This window comes from Hyla sarda, chromosome 12, assembly GCF_029499605.1.
Source record: "Hyla sarda isolate aHylSar1 chromosome 12, aHylSar1.hap1, whole genome shotgun sequence".
NCBI classification, from domain to species: Eukaryota; Metazoa; Chordata; class Amphibia; order Anura; family Hylidae; genus Hyla; species Hyla sarda.
In genome coordinates this window covers 12,025,806-12,049,847 of record NC_079200.1, presented here as the reverse complement: position 1 = coordinate 12,049,847, position 24,042 = coordinate 12,025,806, and the positions used below count along the sequence as shown (strand labels likewise).

Sequence of the window (24,042 nt, the reverse complement as noted above, 5' to 3'; positions counted from 1 at the left end):
AAGGGCTCTTCATGCATGGCAGAGTAGGAGCAAGAAAAAGAGAGAAGTGACAGCTTGAGAGGAGTCCCCGGCAGATGTCCCGCGCAGGACGCCAGATTCTCACCTCCAGGACAGGGACGTTTTTGTTTTTTTTGTTTTGTTTGTTTTTTTACTGTGAATTTGGCAGCGAACTAAAACCCAGTTGAGTAAACCATCAAAAATGAAGAAGAAAGTTACACGTCCGATGGGCTCGCTGCGTCCGCTTCCTGCCCGCTGTGGATATATCTGATCTTCATTACATAATACAATGATCTGCGCACTCGGACATCCACCTCCTAAAAGTCACTGGCAGCCGGTTACACCCAATGGTCAAAACTGGAACAGTTTAGCTGTTTTGTAACAAGACAGTGTGAGACTTGATTGCATTAAATGGGCACTCTCCTTAATTATTTTTTAACCCTATGTGCACGGGTTGCCAAGCAAAACAAAACAAACTTTAACTCCCCTTCCTACGTTCCCCCGTTGTACTGATATCGATGTCCCTTTCCCAGGTCCATGACTTCTTCCGCTTCCTGTAAGTCGAAGAGTCACATGACACTCAGCGTACCACCGGCTGCAGTAGTGTCCCCCTGCAGCCGGTGGTACGCTGAGTGTCATGTGACTCTTCGACTTACAGGAAGCGGAAGAAGTCATGGACCTGGGAAAGGGACATCGATATCAGTACAACGGGGGAACGTAGGAAGGGGAGTTAAAGTTTGTTTTGTTTTGCTTGGCAGCCCGGGCACATAGGGTTAGAAAAAAATAAATAAATAAACACACCGGAGTACTTCTTTAAAACTAATTTGGCTATTGCACTCCTTACGGTAAATAAAAAATCTTTCTAAGGTACTTTGGTTTAAAAAAAAAAAAAAAAGTTTTCTATGTTTTATTTGGGTTTAAAAAAGCTGCCACTAGGTGTCTCTCTACTTGTCCAGAGCACATTTCCCCCGCATCTCTTGCACAGACTTTGGACTCCTGCCGGCCTGGCAGAAGTCCAAAATCAGGAAATGCAGTCTGGAGTGCTGAGGGGTGTGTGTGCAGCCTTAGCCAATCATAGCTCATCTCACACTGGACTGCTCTGGGCTGTGTGTAGCAGAGTGAGGGAGGAAGTTCTCCCCTGTATGGCTTCAGATGATGTCACGCCTGCTGGGGAACGCCCCTTCCCAGTCTGTGAATCTGACTGAGACTGAGGAGAAAATACTGAGCAATATCAAGGTAGAAAACTAAAAAATAATAAAAATAAAGGCAGGGGGTGGTTTATCATGATGGGGGGCAGTGACCTGGGAGGATTATAACATTTAATCATGAGAGGTTCTCTTTAATGTACTAAATATCAGCATAGTCCTTTCTTGCAACTAAAGCAATAGTTAGGTTAACATGTACTATATATGCTGGTAAGTCAATAAAACCTGGAGCAAAAAAATCCTCAGCATATATAGTACGTGCAAATATCGGGTCTATTCACACTACGCATTGCCGTCAATGGGGACAGCGCATGCCCACGCGGTCATAGAGGCGATGCATTTTGGCCGTGTCTTCTGCACATAGAATTTCTGCCTGGACAGAGACTGTGTGTGTAGTGGGCGCCATCGAAATCAAGCTGCACAATGACCGCGCAGAGATGCACCGTTGCCATGGAATTGAGAGGAAGGTAAATCCAACGCAAAATGAATGCAGAAATTCCATTTATTGTACGGTAAATGTCATGGACACAAGTGGTGTGAACAGAGTCACGCGTTTTAGGTGTTGCCACCCAAAAGGGTAGCAACACAAGAAAAGTGTGACTCGGTGCACACCACTTGTGTCCAAGACTTTAAAGGGGTACTCTGCCCCTATCCAAAAGGATCACGGGGGTCCCGCCGCTGGGGACCCTGCGATTTCAGCTGCAGCACCCCAAACATCTGATGCACAGAGCGAACGTTGCTCCGTGTCGGTTGACTGGCTCGTGACATCCCGGTCATGCCCCACTCGTGACGTCATGGCCATGCCCCCTCAATGCAATTCTATGGGAGCGGGCATGACGTCACAAGCCTCCAGCCCTACACCCGACGCTCTAAACTAACGCTGGAGCAGCTGGGGACCCCTGCGATCAGACATCTTATCCCTTATCCTTTGGATAGTGGATAGGATGTATAGGGGCGAAGTACCCCATTAACCGCACAATTTCATGGGGACGGTGCATGTCATAGTAGCGATTGATTTAGGCAGTGCCCGCTGTACATAGAATCTCTGCGTGCAGTGGACGCCGTCAAAATCAAGCGGCGCAATCACCGTGCAGACATGCACCGTCCCCATGGAATGGAGATAAAGGCAAATCCAGTGCAGAATTCCCTTTTACTGTGCGGTAAATGTCACGGACATAAGTGGTGTGAACAGAGTCACGCGTTTCAGGTGTTGCCACTGTTCACACCATTTGCGTCCATGAGTCGTACCGCACAAGGAGTCCCATTGATTGCGAGATGCTGCTGCACTGTGCACACAGTGGAATTTCTGTGGCAGATGAGGTTTGCCGTAGAAATCCAGATTCCAACATCCGCAGAAAGAATTTCGATCAGAAATACACTGCCATCTATAAGATGCCGCATTTCCAAGTGGTCCTAGTGCCCGCCAGATTATTCAAACGTGCGGAATGTCCACACCTGTTTTCCGGGCGGGCATTCCGCACATTTTTCTACCGTGTGAACATAAAGGGTCACACAAAGCACGTATTCGCCAGTCACAGAGCGACGGAAGAGCGAGCTCCCTGTGTCTGCTCGTAGCGGCGGAGTCACAAGCCGGCACACAGAGGTACCCGTCTGCAGCAGGAAGCCCGCTTTGCAGTTGCTCTGTTTTGAATGCCGGCAGCGCATCCGCAGCATCAAATACGCTGCGCATACGTTGTGTGACCCTATCCTAAAAATTGGATTTTTGCCCTGCATTTATTCTGCGCTGGATTTGCTGCCTTCTACTTAGATTTTAGATTGGGTGCTGCCCAGTAAGGATCGACCAATATAGATTTTTTTGAGGCCTATAGCCGATTATTTATACCGATAATCAGGTATAAGTTATCGGCTATCCCCCCTGGCCCCACAGAGGCCGCTGCAGAACAATGATTTAAAGCGGGCGCTTTAAATCAATGAACTGCAGCGGCTTTTGCGGGGCCAGAGACCGCCGCCCGCTTCTCTCCCCTTGCCTGTCCTGGGGTCCTCCCTAGTCCAACCACCACCGCCGCTGCTCCATTGCCTCCCCCATCCCCGGTTTTAGAATTACCTGTTCCCGGGGTCCGCGCTACTTCTGGCTCCAGCAGCGTCCTGAGCTGTCACTGTGCGCACTGACTGTCATGTCGCGTTGAGGACGTCACTCGTCATTGCGCAGCGCAGAAGCCAGCAATAGCGCAGGACGTCGCAGAAGCCAGAAGTAGCGCGGACCCTGGGTCCCGGGAACAGGTCATTATAAAACCGAGGATGGGGGAGGCAATGGGGCAGCGGCGGCGGTCTCGGGGCGGTGCATTATTGGCAAGGTAATTGCCGATACCGATAATGTCAAAAATAGTGAATATCTGCCAAACCGATAATCGTTCAATCCCTACTGCCCAGCAGCATCCGAGTCACCGATAGGATTACACGGGGGTCAGATGATAACTATTGTGTGGACCCCTATGGAATTCCTACAAAATAATTAACACGTTAATTATTTTCCGGAGGAGCAAGGAATTTACCGTGTATACACGGAGCGGAAACGTACGGACGACAATGGGAAGCTGTAGCATCCTTGGCTGGTGGGAGTTGTAGTTTTAGAGACCACTGACAACAACCCTTCAGTAAAGAACTAGTCGCATACTAGAAATACAGCGTCTGTATTCGGAATGTAGAGGAGATGTGACTGCTCCGAAGGGAGGCCTTCAGTCCCCCCCTCCCCCTCTATCCTGCCGCCGCCTCCTCCGGCAGCCCTAACATAAACAGATATTATCCCGCACAGATTCTCAACAAATCCGATCATAGATGCCGCTTATCATACGAAAATACAATCCGGGCCAAAACATGTCAAAACCTGAGGTGGAGAACTGTAATGATGCACGCTTGGTCACGGGGCAGACGTTCAAGAAAGCAGATGGGGCAATCTTCCAGAGCAGAGATCATAATGCTGGAGAAACACCGATTTTCAGACTTCTTGCGACAACGTATTACTCACTTTACTCCACGTTACAACACGAAACTGCAAAGCTCTTTGTAGGGTACATTCATTTCCCTGTAATACTAAGATTAAAGGGGTACTCCACTGGAAAAAAAAAAATTCTAAAATCAACTGGTACCAGAAAGCTAAACAGCATTGTAAATTATAGAACAAACGAGGAGCACGTACGTGCACTCACCGCTAAGCAGAGACAGTCCAGTCTGGTGACGCAAGGCAGTTTCGCACGAGAGTGCGTGCTTCTTCTGGCCTCTAGAGGCCGGAAGAAGCACGCACGCGCGAAACTGCCTCTGCTAGAGGCCGGAAGAAGCAGGCGCGCGAAACTGCCTCTGCTAGAGGCCGGAAGAAGCAGGCGCGCGAAACTGCCTCTGTTAGAGGCCGGAAGAAGCAGGCGCGCGAAACTGCCTCTGCTAGAGGCCGGAAAAAGCAGGCGCGCGAAACTGCCTCTGCTAGAGGCCGGAAGAAGCAGGCGCGCGAAACTGCCTCTGCTAGAGGCCGGAAGAAGCAGGCGCGCAAAACTGCCTCTGCTAGAGGCCGGAAGAAGCAGGCGCGCAAAACTGCCTCTGCTAGAGGCCGGAAGAAGCAGGCGCGCAAAACTGCCTCTGCTAGAGGCCGGAAGAAGCAGGCGCGCAAAACTGCCTCTGCTAGAGGCCGGAAGAAGCAGGCGCGCAAAACTGCCTCTGCTAGAGGCCGGAAGAAGCAGGCGCGCAAAACTGCCTCTGCTAGAGGCCGGAAGAAGCAGGCGCGCAAAACTGCCTCTGCTAGAGGCCGGAAGAAGCAGGCGCGCAAAACTGCCTCTGCTAGAGGCCGGAAGAAGCGCGCAGTCAAGGGCGAAACTGCCTCTGCTAGAGGCCGGAAGAAGCGCGCAGTCAAGGGCGAAACTGCCTCTGCTAGAGGCCGGAAGAAGCACGCAGTCAAGGGCGAAACTGCCTCTGCTAGAGGCCGGAAGAAGCACGCAGTCAAGGGCGAAACTGCCTCTGCTAGAGGCCGGAAGAAGCACGCAGTCAAGGGCGAAACTGCCTCTGCTAGAGGCCGGAAGAAGCACGCAGTCAAGGGCGAAACTGCCTCTGCTAGAGGCCGGAAGAAGCACGCAGTCACGGGCGAAACTGCCTCTGCTAGAGGCCGGAAGAAGCACGCAGTCACGCGCGAAACTGCCTCTGCTAGAGGCCGGAAGAAGCACGCAGTCACGCGCGAAACTGCCTCTGCTAGAGGCCGGAAGAGTCACGCGCGAAACTGCCTCTGCTAGAGGCCGGAAGAAGCACGCAGTCACCCGCGAAACTGCCTCTGCTAGAGGCCGGAAGAAGCACGCAGTCACCCGCGAAACTGCCTCTGCTAGAGGCCGGAAGAAGCACGGAGTCACGCGCGAAACTGCCGGCGTAGCCTCCGAGCGCCATGCACCAGCGCCTATGCCGTGACCCGGCACCCCGTCACCGGACTTCCAGACTCGACTGTTTCTGCTTAGCGGTGAATGCACGTACATGCTCTTCGTTCGTTCTATATTTGATGCTTTTGTACGTGCACCCGCAGGAGACACTGAGAAAGGTCACCGAGGATCATTTTGCAAGTTATAGAAGGTGATATTGCTTCCTGAGTGCTCGCCCCATTTTCTTGCTTTGTATTGTAGCATTGTAAATTACTTAGATTTAAAAATCTTTATTTTTCCAGTACTTAGCTGCTGTATGTTCCACAGGAAGTTGTGTAGTTTTTTTTTTTGTCTTTCCACAGTGCTCTCTGCTGACACCTTTGTCCATGTCAGGAACTGTCCAGAGGAGGAGCAAATCCTCATAGCAAAACTCTCCTGCTCTGGACAGTTCCTGACATAAACAGAGGTGTCGGCAGAGAGCACTGTGGTCAGACAGAAAGGAAATAAAAAAAATAAAATAAAATAAAAAGACCTTTCTGTGGATCATACAGCAGTTAAAGGGCATAATTTAATAAATTCCCCGTCGGATAAGCTCTTTAAGTAGTGTCGTCAGTTAACGGGATGGCGCTTCTGTTCTCTGACAGATTGCCGTAGACATAAGTGCCGATTCCGGATGGGGCAAAGTCACCTTTGTTAGAGAGTTCAGTGGGTTTCTCATGTCCACGTCTCTGTTGCTGCATTTCGGGACAAGGGGGGAGATAATCAAAAACGTACACTAGGCAGTACAAGATTGCGCCAAACTTATTGAAGAGTGGCTTAGGCTGTTCTGGCACAATCTGGCAAATCTTACACTACTAAGGAAGGAGGGGGAGGCTCATGCCTGAAAAAATGCATGCGCTGTATTTTTTATTTGGTTCTAATTTTGCGCCATTTTCCAGTAGTCTGTGCTGGATTCCTCATTTTTCTTGCTGTCTGCTTGCAGGGGACGTGGTTTGCAGGTGCATTGGTTGGCGAGGTGAATTTTTTGGGGGGGGTTTTTTGCGCACAGTTAGGCCAGCACTCGCTTTGTTCCTACCTTATCCATTAAAAGGGGTTCTCCGGTGCTTAGACATCTTATCCCCTATCCAAAGGATTGGGGATAAGATGTCTGATCGCGGGGGTCCCGCCGCTGGGGCACCCAAGACATCTAATGCACAGAGCGAACGTCGCTCCATGCCGGATGACTGGCGATGCGGGTCGGAGGCTCATGACATCACGGTCACGCCCCGCTCGTGACATCACGCCTATGCCCCCTCAATGCAAGTCTATGGGAGAGGGCGTGTCTGGGTATGCTGGGAGTTGTAGTTTTGCAACAGCTGGAGACACACTGGTTGGGAAACACTGGGTTAGAGAATATTAAAAAGTGTGTCCAGGTGAACCGTTCTGCGATCACACGGCATATTAAAGGGGTATTCCAATGAAAAACCTTTTTTTTATTATTTTTTTTTTTTATATCAACCGGCTGCAGAAAAATTAAACAGATTTGTAAATTACTTCTATTAAAAAAAATATATATAATAAAATAAATCTTGATGCTACCAGTACTTATCAGCTGCTGAAGTTGAGTTGTTCTTTTGTTTCTGACCACAGTGCTCTCTGCTGACACCTCTGTCTGTCTCAGGAACTGTCCAGAGCCTGTCCGGAGAGGTTTGCTATGGGGATTTGCTTCTACTCTGGACAGTTCCTGAGACAGACAGAGGTGTCAGCAGAGAGCACTGTGGTCAGAAAAGAACAACTCAACTTCAGCAGCTGATAAGTACTGGTAGGGTTAAGATTTTTTTTTTCTCTTTTTTTTTTATAGAAGTAATTTACAAATCTGTTTAACTTTCTGGAGCCAGTTGATATGAAAAACATTTTTGACACTAGATGTGAAAAGACACAATTGCGCGCTAGGAGTCACGCCTGCGGGGGAGTCATCCTGGCCCAGTGACCTATTCTAATTAGAAAAGGAGCCATGCACAATACTTACTGGGCATCCGTGCTTCCTAGTGTGCAGTTGTGTTGGCTCATTCCTCGGCAATTGTAGCCATTGTAGTCGCAAGTGATGGGTAACCTGCAAATCATTTTCTGTGGGGGGCAATAAGCAATATCCAGAAGGGAACAAACTCGTCCTAGTGTCACCTATTGGAGACAGCGACCTTGCGAGTCAATGCTCAACCTTTTTAAAGGGGTACTCCAGTGGGAATTTTTTTTTTTTTTATCAACTGGTGCAAGAAAGTGAAACCGATTTGTAAATTACTTCTATTAAAAAAATCTTAATCCTTCCAGTACTTATTAGCTGCTGAATAGTACAGAGGAAATTATTTTCTTTTTGGAACACAGTGCTCTCTGCTGACATCTCTGTCCATTTTAAAGAACTGTCCAGAGTAGGAGAAAATCCCCATAGAAAACATATGCTGCTCTTCACAGTTCCTAAAATGGACAGAGATATCAGCAGAGAGCACTGTGGTCATGATGTCAGCAGAGAGCATTGTGCTCCAGAAAGAAAAGAAATTGCTCTGTAGTATTCAGCAGCTAATAAGTACTGGGAGGATTAAGATTTTTTAATAGAAGTAATTTACAAATCTGTTTAACTTTCTGGCACCAGTTGATTTAAAAAAAAAAATAGTTTTTTCCACCGGAGTACCCCTTTAAGGCCCCTTTCGCACTACCGTGTGACAGCCATCAGGGCTGTCGGGGAAAATATCGGCAGAATTCTTGATGGGGCGCAACGGCAGTGTGAAAGAAGCCTAAGAGGGGGATATAGGCCAAGCCAGAATCTCCTCCAGAAGAAAAACCAACCCCGGTGTACAGCTGTTTCAGGATTTAACTCTCTGCATATAGAAGACATTGCATGAAACTGCTGTAAACCATTCCAGTAGCCAATATTCAAACCTATAACCAAACCCCTCAGCTGGAGGAGCCCAGGTTAGTGGTTACACACGGGCAGCAGATTTTTGGGCACTATGGCTACCTGGCTCCTTGGGTTATATAACCCCGATGTAACATAACAAGCATTATAAGTATATACTCCTTATATCCTGCAGAGGACTCTAGGGAACCCCGGTAATAGCATTATCACCATCGTGATGGAGTCCTGGGGCTCTATGACATTCACAGAACTGCCAGGAGACGAAGTACATCTTATACTAATCTGGAATAAGGCCACCCGGGAGTATAAACCAGCGCCCACCTGCCTAGTGTATATACACTGTGAATACAGGCAAGCGGGCACATGCCTGGCAGATAAGACACGCGCTGCTTAAAGGGGAACTTTGCTGGAAAACATTTGTATTTTTTTATCAACTGGTGCCAGAAAGTTAAACAGATTTGTAAATTACTTCTATTTAAAAATCTTAATCCTTCCAGTACTTAGCTGCTGTATGTTCCACAAGAAATTATTTTCTTCATTAAAGGAGTACTCTGCCCCTAGACATCTTAACCCCTATCCAAAGGATAAGATGTCTGATCGCAGGGGTCCCGCCGCTAGAGATCCCGCAATCCCCCCTGCAGCACCCGATGCTAAGTTTTCGCAGAGGCTGATGATGGGTGGTGCAGGGAACGGGGCCCGTCCCCTGCACCACCCATCATCAGCCTCTGAGAAAACTTAGCATCGGGTGCTGCAGGGGGGATCGTGGGGGTCCCCCCCCCCCCCATGATCAGACATCTTATCCCCTAAGATTTCTAGGGCCGGAGTACCCCTTTAATTTCTTTCTAGTCTGACCACAGTGCTCTCTGCTGACAGCTCTGTCTGTCTCAGGAACTGTCCAGAGTAGAAGCAAATCCCCATAGCAAACCTCTCCTGCTCTGGACAGCTCCTGACATGGACAGAGGTGTCAGCAGAGAGCACTGTGGTCAGACAAAGGAAATTCAAAAAGAAAAGAAATTCCTGTGAAGCATACAGCTGCTGACAAGTATTGGAAGGATTAAGATCTTTAAAGGGGTACTCCGGCGCTTAGACATCTTATCGCTGGGGACCCCCTGTGATCTTGCACGCCGCACCCCGTTAAAATCAGTCCCCGGAGCGTGCTCATTCCGGGTCTGATTACGGTCGATCACGGGGCCGGAGCGTTGTCACGTCAAGGCTCCGCCCCGTGTGACGTCACGCTCCACCCCCTCAATGCAAGCCTATGGGAGGGGGCGTGACAGCTGTCACGCCCCCTCCCATAGGCTTGCATTGAGGGGGCGGAGTGTGATGTCACACGGGGCGGAGCCTTGACGTGACAACGCTCCGGCCCCCATGATCGACAGTAATCAGACCCGGAGCGAACATGGTCCGGGGACTGATTTTAACGGGGTGCGGCGTGCAAGATCACAGGGGGTCCCCAGCGATAATGCATCTTAATCCCTATCCTTTGGATAGGGAATAAGATGTCTAAGTGCCGGAGTACCCCTTTAAAGTAGAAGTAATTTACAAATCTGTTTAACTTTCTAGCACCAGTTGATTTAAAAAAAAAAAAAAAAAATGTAAAATGTTTTCCAGCGGAGTACCCCTTTAAACCCAGAAGGTGCCATGTGATCTTACACAACCCAACAGATCCCAGACAAAGCCCGATCCAACCCGGCTGCTATTAAACTGCAGGACGAGACCGTTACACGTTATATTGAGTTACACGAGTTTCCGGGTGACTTCATGGAAGGATGAACAAGACAGAGAGTCACTGTGAGAGAATTTCGGGTCACACACTGTCCCGAGCTGCGGGAGTCATCTGGAAGCAATCGTGGTAGAAAGGAGGGAGGGGGATGGGGAACATCCTGTGTGTCTGTATATAAAAGCGCCGAAACTGAGCCAATATGGGCCAACCGGGACAGCGAATGGTCAGTTCTGAAAATAAGCAGCTCCGACGTAATAACTCGAGACGGGAAGAGCGGGCAAGTGACCCAAGGAAACTTAATCCGGCACTTAGGTATAATGTCACCTCGTGGACCTGCGAACTGCCCAAAAACGGTCTCCAACATGGCTGAACATACATTTACGGATTAATTTTTTGTAATTTGGAACCAAACTTTAAAAAAAAGAAGAAAAAAAAAATATATATTATTTTACATATATATATTATTTTACATATATATATATATATATATATATATATATATATATATATATATATGTAAAATAATATATATTTTTTTTTTTTTTTTTATTTTATTTTTTTTTTATTATTATAATTTTTTTTTTTTTTTAAGGGGTACTCCAGTGTAAACCTTTTTTTTTTTTTTTTTTTTTTTAAATCAACTGGTGCCAGAAAGTTAAAACAGATTTGTAAATGACTTCTATTAAAAAAATCTTAATCCTTCCAGTACTTATTAGCTGCTGAATACTACAGAGGAAATTATTTTCTTTTTGGAACACAGAGCTTTCTGGTGACATCACGAGCACAGTGCTCTCTGCTGCCACCTCTGTCCATTTTAAGGACTGTCCACATAGCAAACATATGCTGCTCTGGACAGTTCCTAAAATGGACAGAGATGTCAGCAGAGAGCACTGTGCTCATGATGTCAGCAGAGAGCTCTGTGTTCCAAAAAGAAAAGAATTTCCTCTGTAGTATTCAGCAGCTAATAAGTACTGGAAGGATTAAGATTTTTTTTTTAATAGAAGTAATTTACAAATCGGTTTAACTTTCTGGCACCAGTTGATTTAAAAATAAATAAATAAATGAATGAATGAATGAAGTTTTCCACCGGAGTACCCCTTTAAGTCCAATAGTGAAACCATGACATATAATAGATCAGTGGTCTCAAACTGTGGCCCATCAAATGTTGCGAAACGTCAACTGCCAGCATGCCTGGACAGTCAAACATCTGTCTGCATCCTCCAGAGGATCCACACTGATCGTGAAAGGTAAATCAAGGCTTCCATTTGGCATGCCCGGACAGCCAACGGCTGGGACTTGAAGTTTTGCAACATCTGGAGGGCCACAGTTTGAAGACCACTGCAATAGATGATCATGTGAGTATTGTTGCCATAATACAACACGCAATGGACCCTGTAAAAGTTCTATTCATGAATAAGGCGATGTCTAGAGATGAGCGAACTTACAGTAAATTCGATTCGTCACGAACTTCTCGGCTCAGCAGTTGATGACTTTTCCTGCATAAATTAGTTCAGCTTTCAGGTGCTTCGATGGGCTGGAAAAGGTGGATACAGTCCTAGGAGACTCTTTCCTAGGACTGTATCCACCTTTTCCAGCCCACCAGAGCACCTGAAGGCTGAACTAATTTATGCAGGATAAGTCATCAACTGCCGAGCCGAGAAGTTCGTGACGAATCGAATTTACTGTAAGTTCGCTCATCTCTAGTGATGTCTATAGGAGCGACTTGCGGTCATGTGACACAGAATCTCAAGGCTGCACCGCTACAATGCCACCAGTGCGGACGCGCAAGGCAACTTACAAGTCAGGCCAGTTTACACCCCCTCCCATAGACTTGTATTGAGGGGGCGGGACATCATGTCATGAGGGGGCGGGGCTATGACATCACAAGCTCCTGGAGCCGGTTCCAGCGGTCAGAACAGTTTGTTCCAAACGCTGAGCAGCGGAGTACCCCTTTAATAGGGTTTAGGTCTGGAGACATGCTTGGCCAGTCCATCATCTTTACCAAGATCCATTTGGCTTTCTTTTGACTCCTCTTTAGAAGAAGCTTCCTTCTGAGACAACAGCCATGCAGACCAATTTGATGCAGTGTGCGGCGTATGGCCTGACAGACCGACCCCCACCCCTTCGACCTCTGCAGCAATGCTGGCAGCACTCCTACATCTTTTTTCCCCCCTCAAAGACAAACCTTTGGATATGACGCTGAGCATGTGCACTCAACTTCTTTGGTCTACCATGGCAAAGGACCGTTCTAAATGGAACATAGGCCATCTTTATGTACAAATTACAACAAAGGAAAAAAAAACGTATCTCAGCTCACCACCTAAAGTGAATACGTTCCTAGGACAAATCCAGAATAAGTCATATGAAACGCTCGGATGGTGACGGCCAAATTCCATTGGCAAATGAAGTACAAAATACAGGTATCTACGGTAGCTCCCAAAAAATGTAAACTTTATCTTTACTAGATATGCATTAAAAATAGGACAAAAGAAGAAAAACGAAAAGCTGACGCGTTTCTAGCTGTACACGGCTCTTCATCATCTTAGTCTTTATGTACAGCAAAATAAATAAATACATTTCAGATCCTCAGAAAGTTCTTTGCCATGTTGAACCTTCAGTGACCAGTATTAGAGAGTGCGAGAGTGATAACACCAAATTTAAGACACCCGCTTCCCATTCTCACCTGAGACCTTGGCCAATTGGGTCTAATTTGGACATTTCCACTTAGGGGTGTCCTCACTTCTGTTGCCAGGGTTTAGACCAGTGTTTCCCAACCAGGGTGTCTCCAGCTGTGGCCAAACTACAACCCCCAGCATGCCCGGACAGCCAAAGGCTGTCCGGGCATGCTGGGAGTTGTAGTTTGGCCACAGCTGGAGGCACCCTGGTTGGGAAACACTGGTTTAGACATTAACGTCTGTGTGTTGAGTTAGGGTGCGTTCACGTGGCCGTCTGTCCCTGTTTTCTGATCCCCGTTTCGGTTCCATTCTTCCAGTCTGTAAACAGTCAATGGGATTTTCTTTTTACAATCCATTTAGATCAGTTTGTACTCATTTCCGTTTTTTTTCCCCCCCCGTATTTTTTCTTCCATGAAAAAAACTGATGAAAAAAATGGGTATGGTAAATTTAACATTGAAGTCTATGGAAAACGGATGAGCCTTTAATGTCATCCGTTTGCATCCTTTTTTTGATCAGTTGTTACTTCTGGGCATGCTCAGAATCAAAAAAAAAAATTTGGGGGGTGGGGGGGGGGGGGGTTTATTTACTGAACAATAACGGATCCAAACGGATAACATCCGTTTGCAACCGTTATTGTCCGTTTTTTTTTAAAAAGTACGTTTTTATTTTTCACGGAAGAACAACGTCCCGTCTAGACGGCCGTGTGAACGCAGGCTTCCAAGGCCAAGGGCACTGCCCGCCAATCTGACCATGCAGGTGGCACAGAGGTGAACACTCTCCATCTGAACCCACCGAGCAGGGAATAAAGTATCTACCTGAAAACCACCAACCCTGAAGTGAAGGCTGAGCGCTGGATTTTGTAGTCCCAGGGATTTATTCTGATGCCATATTTGGAGTCTGGAAGGAATTTTTACCTCTAATATGAGTTTTTTTTTTTTTTTTGCCTCCTCTGGATCAACTCAGTAGGGACTCATTAGGAATATAGGTTCAACCTTATGTACTATGTAAAGGGGTACTCCAGTGGAAAACATTTTTTTAAATCAACTGGTGCCAAAAAGTTAAAAACAGATTTGTAAATTACTTCTACTAAAAAAAAAAAATCTTAATCCTTCCAGTACTTATTAGATGCTGAATACTACTGGGAGGAAATTCTTTTCTATTTGGATTACTTTTCTGTCTGTCCCCAGTGCTCTCTGCTGACACCTCTGCTGTCCATTTTAGGAACTGTCCAGAACAGCATATGTTTGCTATGCCGATTTTCTCCTGCTCTGGAAAGTTCCTGACGTGGACAGAGGTGTCAGCAGAGAGCACTGTGGTCGTAACAGAAAAGAAATTCAAAAAGAATAGAATTTCTTCATTACTAATCACAGGCTAATAAGTACTGGAAGGATTGATATTTTTTTTATAGAAGTAATTTACAAATCTGTTTAACTTTTTGGCAACAATTGATTTAAAAAAAATAAATAAATAAATAAATAAAAGTTTTCCACCAGAGTACCCCTTTAACAGGAGAGCCACTGACTTCACAAGCCCCCTCCTCACACAGCGACCGCTGCTGCCAACTACTTAGTTCTTGTTTGGGTTCTGGGCAGGGTGCCCACCTATTCCAAAACATTAAAACATGTTCCCCCCCCCCCCCCCTCATTCCAAACATGGTATAAACGTTCACACTTGTCCTAAAAAAACACCACAAAAGGGGACACCTGGTGCAGATCGTCCGCCGACAGCTGATATAACAAATCGAAGCTACGTCCTGACCGGCCAAGCCCACCGTTCACACGCGGCCCCGTCTTCTTATAGTCACTCGTAGTCTGAGGACGTCACATTGTATGGGTAGAAATGAGAACCAAAAATTATAAAAAATTTTCAGTTGGAAAGCGTAATTTCTTAAAAAAATAAAATGAATAAATAAATTCAATTTTAAAAAATTTATTTATTTATTTTAAATCCAACTTAGTTTGTGTGCCTTCAACTGGATTGGTGGTTAAGGCTGTGTTCCCACTGTGCGTTCTTGTTGTGTTTTAAAGGGGTACTCCGGTGGAAAACTTTATTTTATTTTTTTATTTTATTTTATTTTATTAGCAACCGGTGGCAGAAAGTTAAACAGATTTGTAAATTACTTCTATAAAAAAAAAAAAAATCTTAATCCTTCCAGTACTTATTAGCTGCTGAATACTACAGAGGAAATTCTTTTTGGAACACAGAGCTCTCTGCTGACATCACGACCACAGTGCTCTCTGCTGACACCTCTGTCCATTTTAGGAACTGCCCAGAGCAGCATAGGTTTGCTATGGGGATTTTCTCCTACTCTGGACAGTTCTTAAAATGGACAGAGATGTCAGCAGAGAGCACTGTGGTCATGATGTCAGCAGAGAGCACTGTGGTCATGATGTCAGCAGAGAGCACTTTGGTCATGATGTCAGCAGAGAGCTCTGTGTTCCAAAAGATCTGGCACCAATTGATTTAAAAAAATAAAAATAAAAAATAAAAAGTTTACTCCACTGCTCAGCGTTTGGAACAAACTGTTCCGAACACTGGAGCCGGGAGCTCGTGACGCCATAGCCCCACCCCCTCATGATGTCACACCCCGCCCCGTCAATGCAAGTCTATGGGAGGGGGCGTGACGGCCGTCACGCCCCCTCCCATAGACTTGCATTGAGGGGGTGGGTCATGAAGGGGTGGGGCTATGACGTCACGAGCTCCCGGCGCCAGCTCCAGCATTCGGAACAGTTTGTTCCAAACGCTGAGCAGCAGAGTACCCCCAATATGTTCCTGAATGCATTTTTTTATTATTTATTTATTTATTTTTTTTCACTTCTTTTAGTAGAACCAATATATGTAACATTACAAGTGGAGCAGGATATCTTATATATATTACAAAAGAATCACAATTAAAGCGTACCCATCAGAACCAACAAAAAACATGTTTTTTAAATATATCATTCAGTACCTAATCTTGACCATGTACATCTAATTTTTATGTGTCTAGCACCTTTATTTACTTTTTTATTACACTTTTTTTTTAAATTTAGCTCGCTAGTCTGAATGCCTCTCAAAGGGAGGGGGCGTGGCCTCACTGTGCAGGTCTCCGCCCCCTCCCTCAGTATGCTGTCTGCTCACATCTCCCCTAGCATTAGCAAAACTACAACTCCCAGCTTGTCCTCACTGACAGTAGCCGGACACAAGCTGACAGTGGGAGGATTTTTCCTGCACTCACAGCTGTCAATCAAGGAAGTGTGTCCATGACATAGGTGATGACTCATGGACACAGCAGGACTAGTATGTGTCCAAGCAGGCAGGGGGGGGGGGCAGTTGTTTGACTGGATTTTTCAGTATAAAATACTGAAAATTTTTCTAATGAAAGCGATTGCAAAACTTATTGGTTATACATGCTTCACTACATATCAAAAGTTTTTGTATCTGACAGTGCCCATTTAAGAAAATCTCTGCTCTTATAGGTTTTGTTGGAGCGTGCATCAGAAAAGGAAAAAGTCTTATTTGCATACTGGCACACCACACATCTTGCCTGTCCACATCTATGGAAACCCTGCGTTTTGATCCAGTTACTTGCATTTTCAGGGGTAGATGGAGGTACAGTGACCCCCCCCGACCTACGATGGCCCCGACATACGATCATTTCAACATACGATGCTTTTGTATGTCGGGGTCATCGCATAAACGGCTATCCGGCAGCGCAGACTGCTTCAGCTGCCACCGGATAGCCGTTTACGTTGCCCGGTGTGGTCCGCTGACGATCACTTACCTGTCCTCAGGGCTGCGGCGCGTCCTCTTCGGGATCCTCTGCATCGTCGGCGCTCTCCATCATCGTCATCACGTCGCTGCGCACGCCGTCCCGTCATCCTAGAGGAGCGGCGTGCGGAACGACGTATTGGCGGCACTGGAGAGCGCGGATGCCGGGGAAGCAGAGGCCTTGCCGGAGCGTCGGGGACACCTCGGGGACGCGGCGACAGCGATGGACGGCGACATCCAGGGCAGCGGTGATGAGCGGTGACGGTCCGGAGCGGCGGGGACATGTGAGTATAACCTCCAATACCAGTGGTCTTCAACCTGCGGACCTCCATATGTTGCAAAACTACAACTCCCAGCATGCCCGGACAGCCGTTGGCTGTCCGGGCATGCTGGGTGTTGTAGTTTAGCAACATCTGGAGGTCCGCAGTTTGTAGACCACTGTCCTATACTTTACATTGCACGGATCCCTCAACATACGATGGTTTCAACAAACGATGGTTCATTTGGAACGGATTACCATTGTATGTTGAGAGACCACTGTAATGAACTTGGGGAGAGAATACTGGCTAGTACTAGGGTTTTCATAGATGTATAAGGGGTGCAGTGAGTATTTACACCCCACTGGCGTTTGACAGATCTTTGGAACAGTGGGCTGAGCAAATGAAAAATTACATTTTTCATTTTCACGGACGACTGTTCAAAACAATCTGTCAGACACCAGTGGGTGTAAATGCTCACCATACCCCTTAATACATTACATGAGGGGTGTAGTTTCCAAAATGGGGTCACATGTGGGGGGGGGTCCAATGTTCTGGCACAATGGGCGCTTTGTAAACACACATGACCTTCAATTCCAGCCAAATTCTCTCTCCAATAGCCCAATGGCGCTCCTTCTCTTCTGAGCATTGTAGTTCGCCCGCACAGCACTTTATATCCACATATGGGGTATGTTCTTACTCAGAAGAAATGGGGTTACATATTTTGGTGGGCTTTTTCTCCTATTACCCCTTGTGAAAATAAAAATTTGGGGTAACACCAGCATTTTAGTCAAAAAAAATATATATATATTTTTTAATTTTCATGTCCAACTTTAATGAACATTTCTCAAACACCTGTGGGGTGTTAAGGCTCATTGTACCCCTTGTTACGTTTCGTGAGGGGTGTAGTTTCCAAAATATGATCACATGTGGGTGTTTGTTTGTTGTTTTGCTCTTTATATCAGAACCATTGAAACTATCGGCCACCCCTGTGCAAATCACCAATTTAGGCCTCAAATGTACATGGCGCTCTCACTCCTGAGCAATGTTGTGCACCCGCAGAGCATTTTACGCCCACATATGGGGTATTTCCATACAAGTTTGGGGTTAGTTTTTTCTTTTTACTTGAAAATGAAAAGTATGGGGCAACCCCAGCAGGTTACTGTAAAAAAAATAAATAAATAAAAAAGTGTAGTGTTTTTAGGGTACAATCACAGACGGGGGTTCACAGCGAGTTTCCCGCTGGGAGTTTGACCTGCACTGGTAGATTTGCCGTAGCTCAAACTTGCAGCAGAAAACTCACTATAAACCCCCACCCGTGTGAATGTACCCTGTACATTCACATGAGGTGGTGGTGGGGGGCGGCTGCACAAACCTCTCCAGCTGTTGCAAAACAACAACTCAGCATGCACTGACAGACTGTGCATGCTGGGAGTTGTAGTTATGCAACAGCTGGAGGGCCACAGTTTAGAGACCACTGCACAGTGATTTCCAAACAGCGGCCCTCCAGATGTTGCAAAACTACAAATCCCACCATGCCCACACAGCCGTTTGCTGTCTGGCATGCTATGCTGGGATTTGTAGTTTTGCAAGATCTGAAGGGCCACAGCTTAGAGACTCTAAACTGTGGTCCTCCAGACCACTTACCCGATTGCCACCGAAGAAGTTCTGCGCCATCATCATCATGACATCAGGATCGCTGCTGCCGGATGATGTCATTGCAGCCGCCAACTGGACATGCACCGTTCCCCTGCTCTACCCGGACACCCATGGGTGGGCAGAGCGGGGAACGGAACTTTAATCCCCCCGCCCCCTTCTGTTATTGGTCGGTTCCTTCTTACCAATCAATCGCAGGGATAGGAGGGGTGGCACCCCTGTCACCTCACTCCTATCCATTCAGGGGGACCGGGGCTGTATCGGACAGCCCCGACCCCCCTTATTTTCTGGGTCACCGGAGACCTGTATGACCCGGAATCACCAAAAAAAATAAATAAATAAAAAAAAAAAAAATAAAAAAAAAAATCGCTGGTCTGAATCTGACCAGCGATTTGCGGCGATCGCTGATATGGGGGGAGGCCTCAGGACCCCCTTCTGCCATGTCCTGGGATGCCTGCTGAATGATTTCAGCAGCCATCCCGTTCTGGTCCGGTCCCTGACCGGCGGGGACCGAAATTCCCACGGGTGTACCTGTACGCCCTGCGTCCTTAAGGACTCAGGATGCAGCGCGTATGCCACAGTATGGGGGAGATTTATCAATACCTGTGCAAAGGAAAAGTTGCCCAGTTGCCCATAGCAACCAATCAGATCGCTTCTTTCATTTTGCAGAGGCCTTGTTAGAAATGAAAGCAGCAAGCTGATTGGTTGCTATGGGCAACTGGGCAACTTTTCCTCTGGACGGGTTTTGATAAATCTCCCCCCCTATGTGTATAGCAAAAAAAGGCACCGAGATGAAGGCACATCCATGACAGCGATAATCTCTTTGTGAATCATGAATAAACTCCTGTACACACCAGCATGACTAAAGGATTGTACACGTCTCCGCGGCTTCCGCCAGAGAACCTCAAGTAAAAATGAACATCTCCCTCGAAAGATTTCTGCTCCTCTATAGTAGTGGTCTCCACCGTTGGCTGTCCGGGCATGCTGGGGGTTGTAGTTTGGCAACATCTGGAGGTCCGCAGGTTGGAGACCACTACTATAGAGGATATACAGCTATAGATCAGACACTTCCAGGACACAAGAGCAAAAGAGGACAAAGTGGGAAGCCAGTATAGGACCAGACCAGTCATCGATAGGCACAAGAGGACACTCGGTGCCGCCACATCAAACATATTAGAACCCAGTGATGACTGAAAGGGAAACCTAAAGTGTCAGATTATAGAAATATATAACATGATACCTGCAGATTGTAGTGTGTATATATATATATATATATATATCTCATCATCTGCTCAGCTCCTCCTGCTCTATAACCTGATACCTGCAGATTATACTGTATTGTATATATCATCTGCTCAGCTCCTCCTGCTCTATAACATGTTACCTGCAGATTGTACTGTATTGTATATATCATCTGCTCAGCTCCTCCTGCTCTATAACATGATACCTGCAGATTGTACTGTATTGTATATATCATCTGCTCAGCTCCTCCTGCTCTATAACATGTTACCTGCAGATTGTACTGTATTGTATATATCATCTGCTCAGCTCCTCCTGCTCTATAACATGATACCTGTAGATTGTACTGTATTGTATATATCTGCTCAGCTCCTCCTGCTCTATAACATGTTACCTGCAGATTGTACTGTATTGTATATATCTTCTGCTCAGCTCCTCCTGCTCTATAACATACCTGCAGATTGTACTGTATTGTATATATCATCTGCTCAGCTTCACCTGCTCTATAACATGATACCTGCAGATTGTACTGTATTGTATATATCATCTGCTCAGCTCCTCCTGCTCTATAACATGATACCTGCAGATTGTACTGTATTGTATATGTCATCTGCTCAGCTCCCCCTGCTCTATAACCTGATACCTGCAGATTGTACTGTATTGTATATATCATCTGCTCAGCTCCTCTTGCTCTATAACATGATACCTGCAGATTGTACTGTATTGTATATATCATCTGCTCAGCTCCTCTTGCTCTATAACATGTTACCTGCAGATTGTACTGTATTGTATATATTATCTGCTCAGCTCCTCCTGCTCTATAACCTGATACCTGCAGATTGTTCTGTATTGTATATATCATCTGCTCAGCTCCTCCTGCTCTATAACCTGATACCTGCAGATTGTACTGTATTGTATATATATCATCTGCTCAGCTCCTCCTGCTCTATAACATGGTACCTGCAGATTGTACATATCATGTGCTCAGCTCCTCCTGCTCTATAACATGATACCTGCAGATTGTACTGTATTGTATATATCATGTGCTCAGCTCCTCCTGCTATATAACATGATACCTACAGATTGTACTGTATTGTATATATCATCTGCTCAGCTCCTCCTGCTCTATAACATGATACCTGCAGATTGTACTGTATTGTATATATCATCTGCTCAGCTCCTCCTGCTCTATAACATGATACCTGTAGATTGTACTGTATTGTATATATTATCTGCTCAGCTCCATCTGCTCTATAACATGATACCTGCAGATTGTATTGTATATATTATCTGCTCAGCTCCTCCTGCTCTATATACATGATACCTGCAGATTGTACTGTATTGTATATATCATCTGCTCAGCTCCTCCTGCTCTATAACATGTTACCTGCAGATTGTACTGTATTATATATATATATCTCATCTGCTCAGCTTCTCCTGCTCTATAACATGATACCTGCAGATTGTACTGTATTGTATATATCATCTGCTCAGCTCCTCCTGCTCTATAACATGATACCTGCAGATTGTACTGTATTGTATATATATCATCTGCTCAGCTCCTCCTGCTCTATAACATGTTACCTGTAGATTATACTGTATTGTATATATCATCTGCTCAGCTCCTCCTGCTCTATAACATGATACCTGCAGATTGAACTGTATTGTATATATCATCTGCTCAGCTCCTCCTGCTCTATAACATGTTACCTGCAGATTGTACTGTATTGTATATATCATCTGCTCAGCTCCTCCTGCTCTATAACATGTTACCTGCAGATTGTACTGCATTGTATATATCATCTGCTCAGCTCCTCCTGCTCTATAACATGATACCTGCAGATTGTACTGTATTGTATATATCATCTGCTCAGCTCCTCCTGCTCTATAACATGATACCTGCAGATTGTACTGTATTGTATATATCATCTGCTCAGCTCCACCTGCTCTATAACATGATACCTGCAGACAGGACTGTATTTAACAGGATATATTCTTTATAGTTTTCTATTATGACGTCGCTCAGATGCTATATACCGAGACATCAAAACCCAAGGGTAACACAAGCAGGGTGCCCACAAACTGTGCCAGCCATTGTGCACATCTGTGTGGTGGCCATGGACATGCTAAAGAATAAGCAACAAGGGGTCAGGACCTTGTTTACTTTCGGGCTATTGATGCCTTAGGGGGCGGAAGTTAATACTTTTGGTTGACTCCGCCCTCCCGCAGAGCAGCACGCCCCGCCCCCGCGGCCCCTCACCTTCAGGTAGTCGTTCTCGGAGCGCAGCTCGTCCATCTCCCGCAGGAGGCTCTCGGTGCCCCCGTCCAGCAGGTCCTCGGTCAGGTCGGAGAAGGCCAGGGAGGTGCTGAGGGGCAGGCGGCTGGAGGCGGCGGACACCCCTCCCTCCTCGCTGCTCTCCCGGTTGCTGCTGTTCTCCTCAGAGGCGCAGGACCCCTCCGAGCTGCTGTCCGTCCCCCGCCTGGTCCCCGGGGCCCCCGGACCCTTACTCTTTCCTCCGGTTCGGGCAGCAGGGGCCGCCTGCTTCTTGGTGCCCGGTGAGGGGAGAGATCGGCGGGGTCCGGGGGTAATAACATTGAGGGACACCGGGGACGGTCTCCGCGCCTTGGACAGGGACCAGCCGGTCAGATCCTTGGGTCGGGCCGGGGATGGTGCCCGGTTTAGCTTCTTCTTTTCGGGTACCGGCGGAGGAGCCCTCTCTCCGGGCCCTGCCGGCTCCATCACTGCCCCGGTCAGCTCCGGGATCTCCGCTCTCCGCGTATCTTCCGCTCCCACCGATAGCGCAAAGGTCCCGGACACACGATGTCAATCCTCCGGCCGATGCGTCCTCCCTCCCCGGGGCTGTCAGTGGTACTGGCCGGCGCGTGCTGCCATATAACGGACGCTGATGTGTCTGCTGTGCGCATCGGACTCATCGACTGCTGGGAGGAGGGGGAGGCGCTGGAGGAGCGGCCCAAACAGGGAGGGGGCGCATCCTGCAGCAGCCACAGGCTGGAGAGGACGGGCTGATTGTCAGCTGCCGGGGGGAGCACAGGATGATGGGAGATGTAGTGGGGTCCTCTGGGGGTCGTGGGAAGCGGCCGGGTCATGTCCAGTGTGGGAAGAAGTGTTTCTATACAGGATGTGCTGAACTGGCCTAAGGTTTATTATAAATCCCTATGACAATGTATATAATCTGTATAAAGTATATAATGTGTGTATATCGTTATAGACATCAAGGGGGGTAACAATAAGGGATGTAAGGGCAGAAATATAAGGGTGCAAAGGAGCAGGGGCAGAAATATATGGGTGCAAAGGAGCAGGGGCAGAAATATAGGGGGTGCATAGGAGCAGGGGCAGAAATATAGGGGGTGCATAGGAGCAGGGGCATAAATATAGGGGTGCATAGGAGCAGGGGCAGAAATATAGGGGGTGCATAGGAGCAGGGGCAGAAATATAGGGGGTACATAGGAGCAGGGGCATAAATATATGGGTGCATAGGAGCAGGGGCATAAATATAGGGGGTGCATAGGAGCAGGGGCAGAATATAGGGGGTACATAGGAGCAGGGGCATAAATATAGGGGTACATAGGAGCAGGGGCTTAAATATAGGGGTACATAGGAGCAGGGGCAGAAATATAGGGGGTACATAGGAGCAGGGGCAGAAATATAGGGGTGCAAAGGAGCAGGGGCAGAAATATATGGGTGCAAAGGAGCAGGGGCATAAATATAGGGGGTACATAGGAGCAGGGGCAGAAATATAGGGGTACATAGGAGCAGGGGCTTAAATATAGGGGGTGCATAGGAGCAGGGGCAGAAATATAGGGGGTACATAGGAGCAGGGGCATAAATATAGGGGGTGCATAGGAGCAGGGGCATAAATATAGGGGGTACATATGAGCAGGGGCATAAATATAGGGGTACATAGGAGCAGGGGCTTAAATATAGGGGGTGCATAGGAGCAGGGGCAGAAATATAGGGGGTACATAGGAGCAGGGGCATAAATATAGGGGGTGCATAGGAGCAGGGGCAGAAATATAGGGGGTACATAGGAGCAGGGGCAGAAATATAGGGGTACATAGGAGCAGGGGCATAAATATAGGGGTACATAGGAGCAGGGGCTTAAATATAGGGGGTGCATAGGAGCAGGGGCATAAATATAGGGGGTGCATAGGAGCGGGAGCATAAATATAGGGGGTGCATAGGAGCAGGGGCAGAAATATAGGGGGTGCATAGGAGCAGGGGCAGAAATATATGGGTGCATAGGAGCAGGGGCATAAATATAGGGGGTGCATAGGAGCA

The 24,042-nt window shown here is 47.0% G+C and overlaps 1 protein-coding gene across 4 annotated transcripts in view; it reads right to left on the bottom strand.

The window, feature by feature from the left end:
- Positions 1-23,004, bottom strand: part of SOGA1 (suppressor of glucose, autophagy associated 1) — a 104,797-nt gene extending 81,793 nt beyond the window's left edge. For all 4 annotated transcript variants that reach the window (XM_056548113.1, XM_056548115.1, XM_056548114.1 and 1 more), the window contains exon 1: positions 22,003-23,004. In XM_056548113.1, the coding sequence (XP_056404088.1) occupies positions 22,003-22,482 (480 nt within the window). In that variant the 5' untranslated portion in view covers positions 22,483-23,004. The remainder of the gene's footprint in view (positions 1-22,002) is intronic.
- Between the last annotated feature and the right edge of the window lie 1,038 nt (positions 23,005-24,042).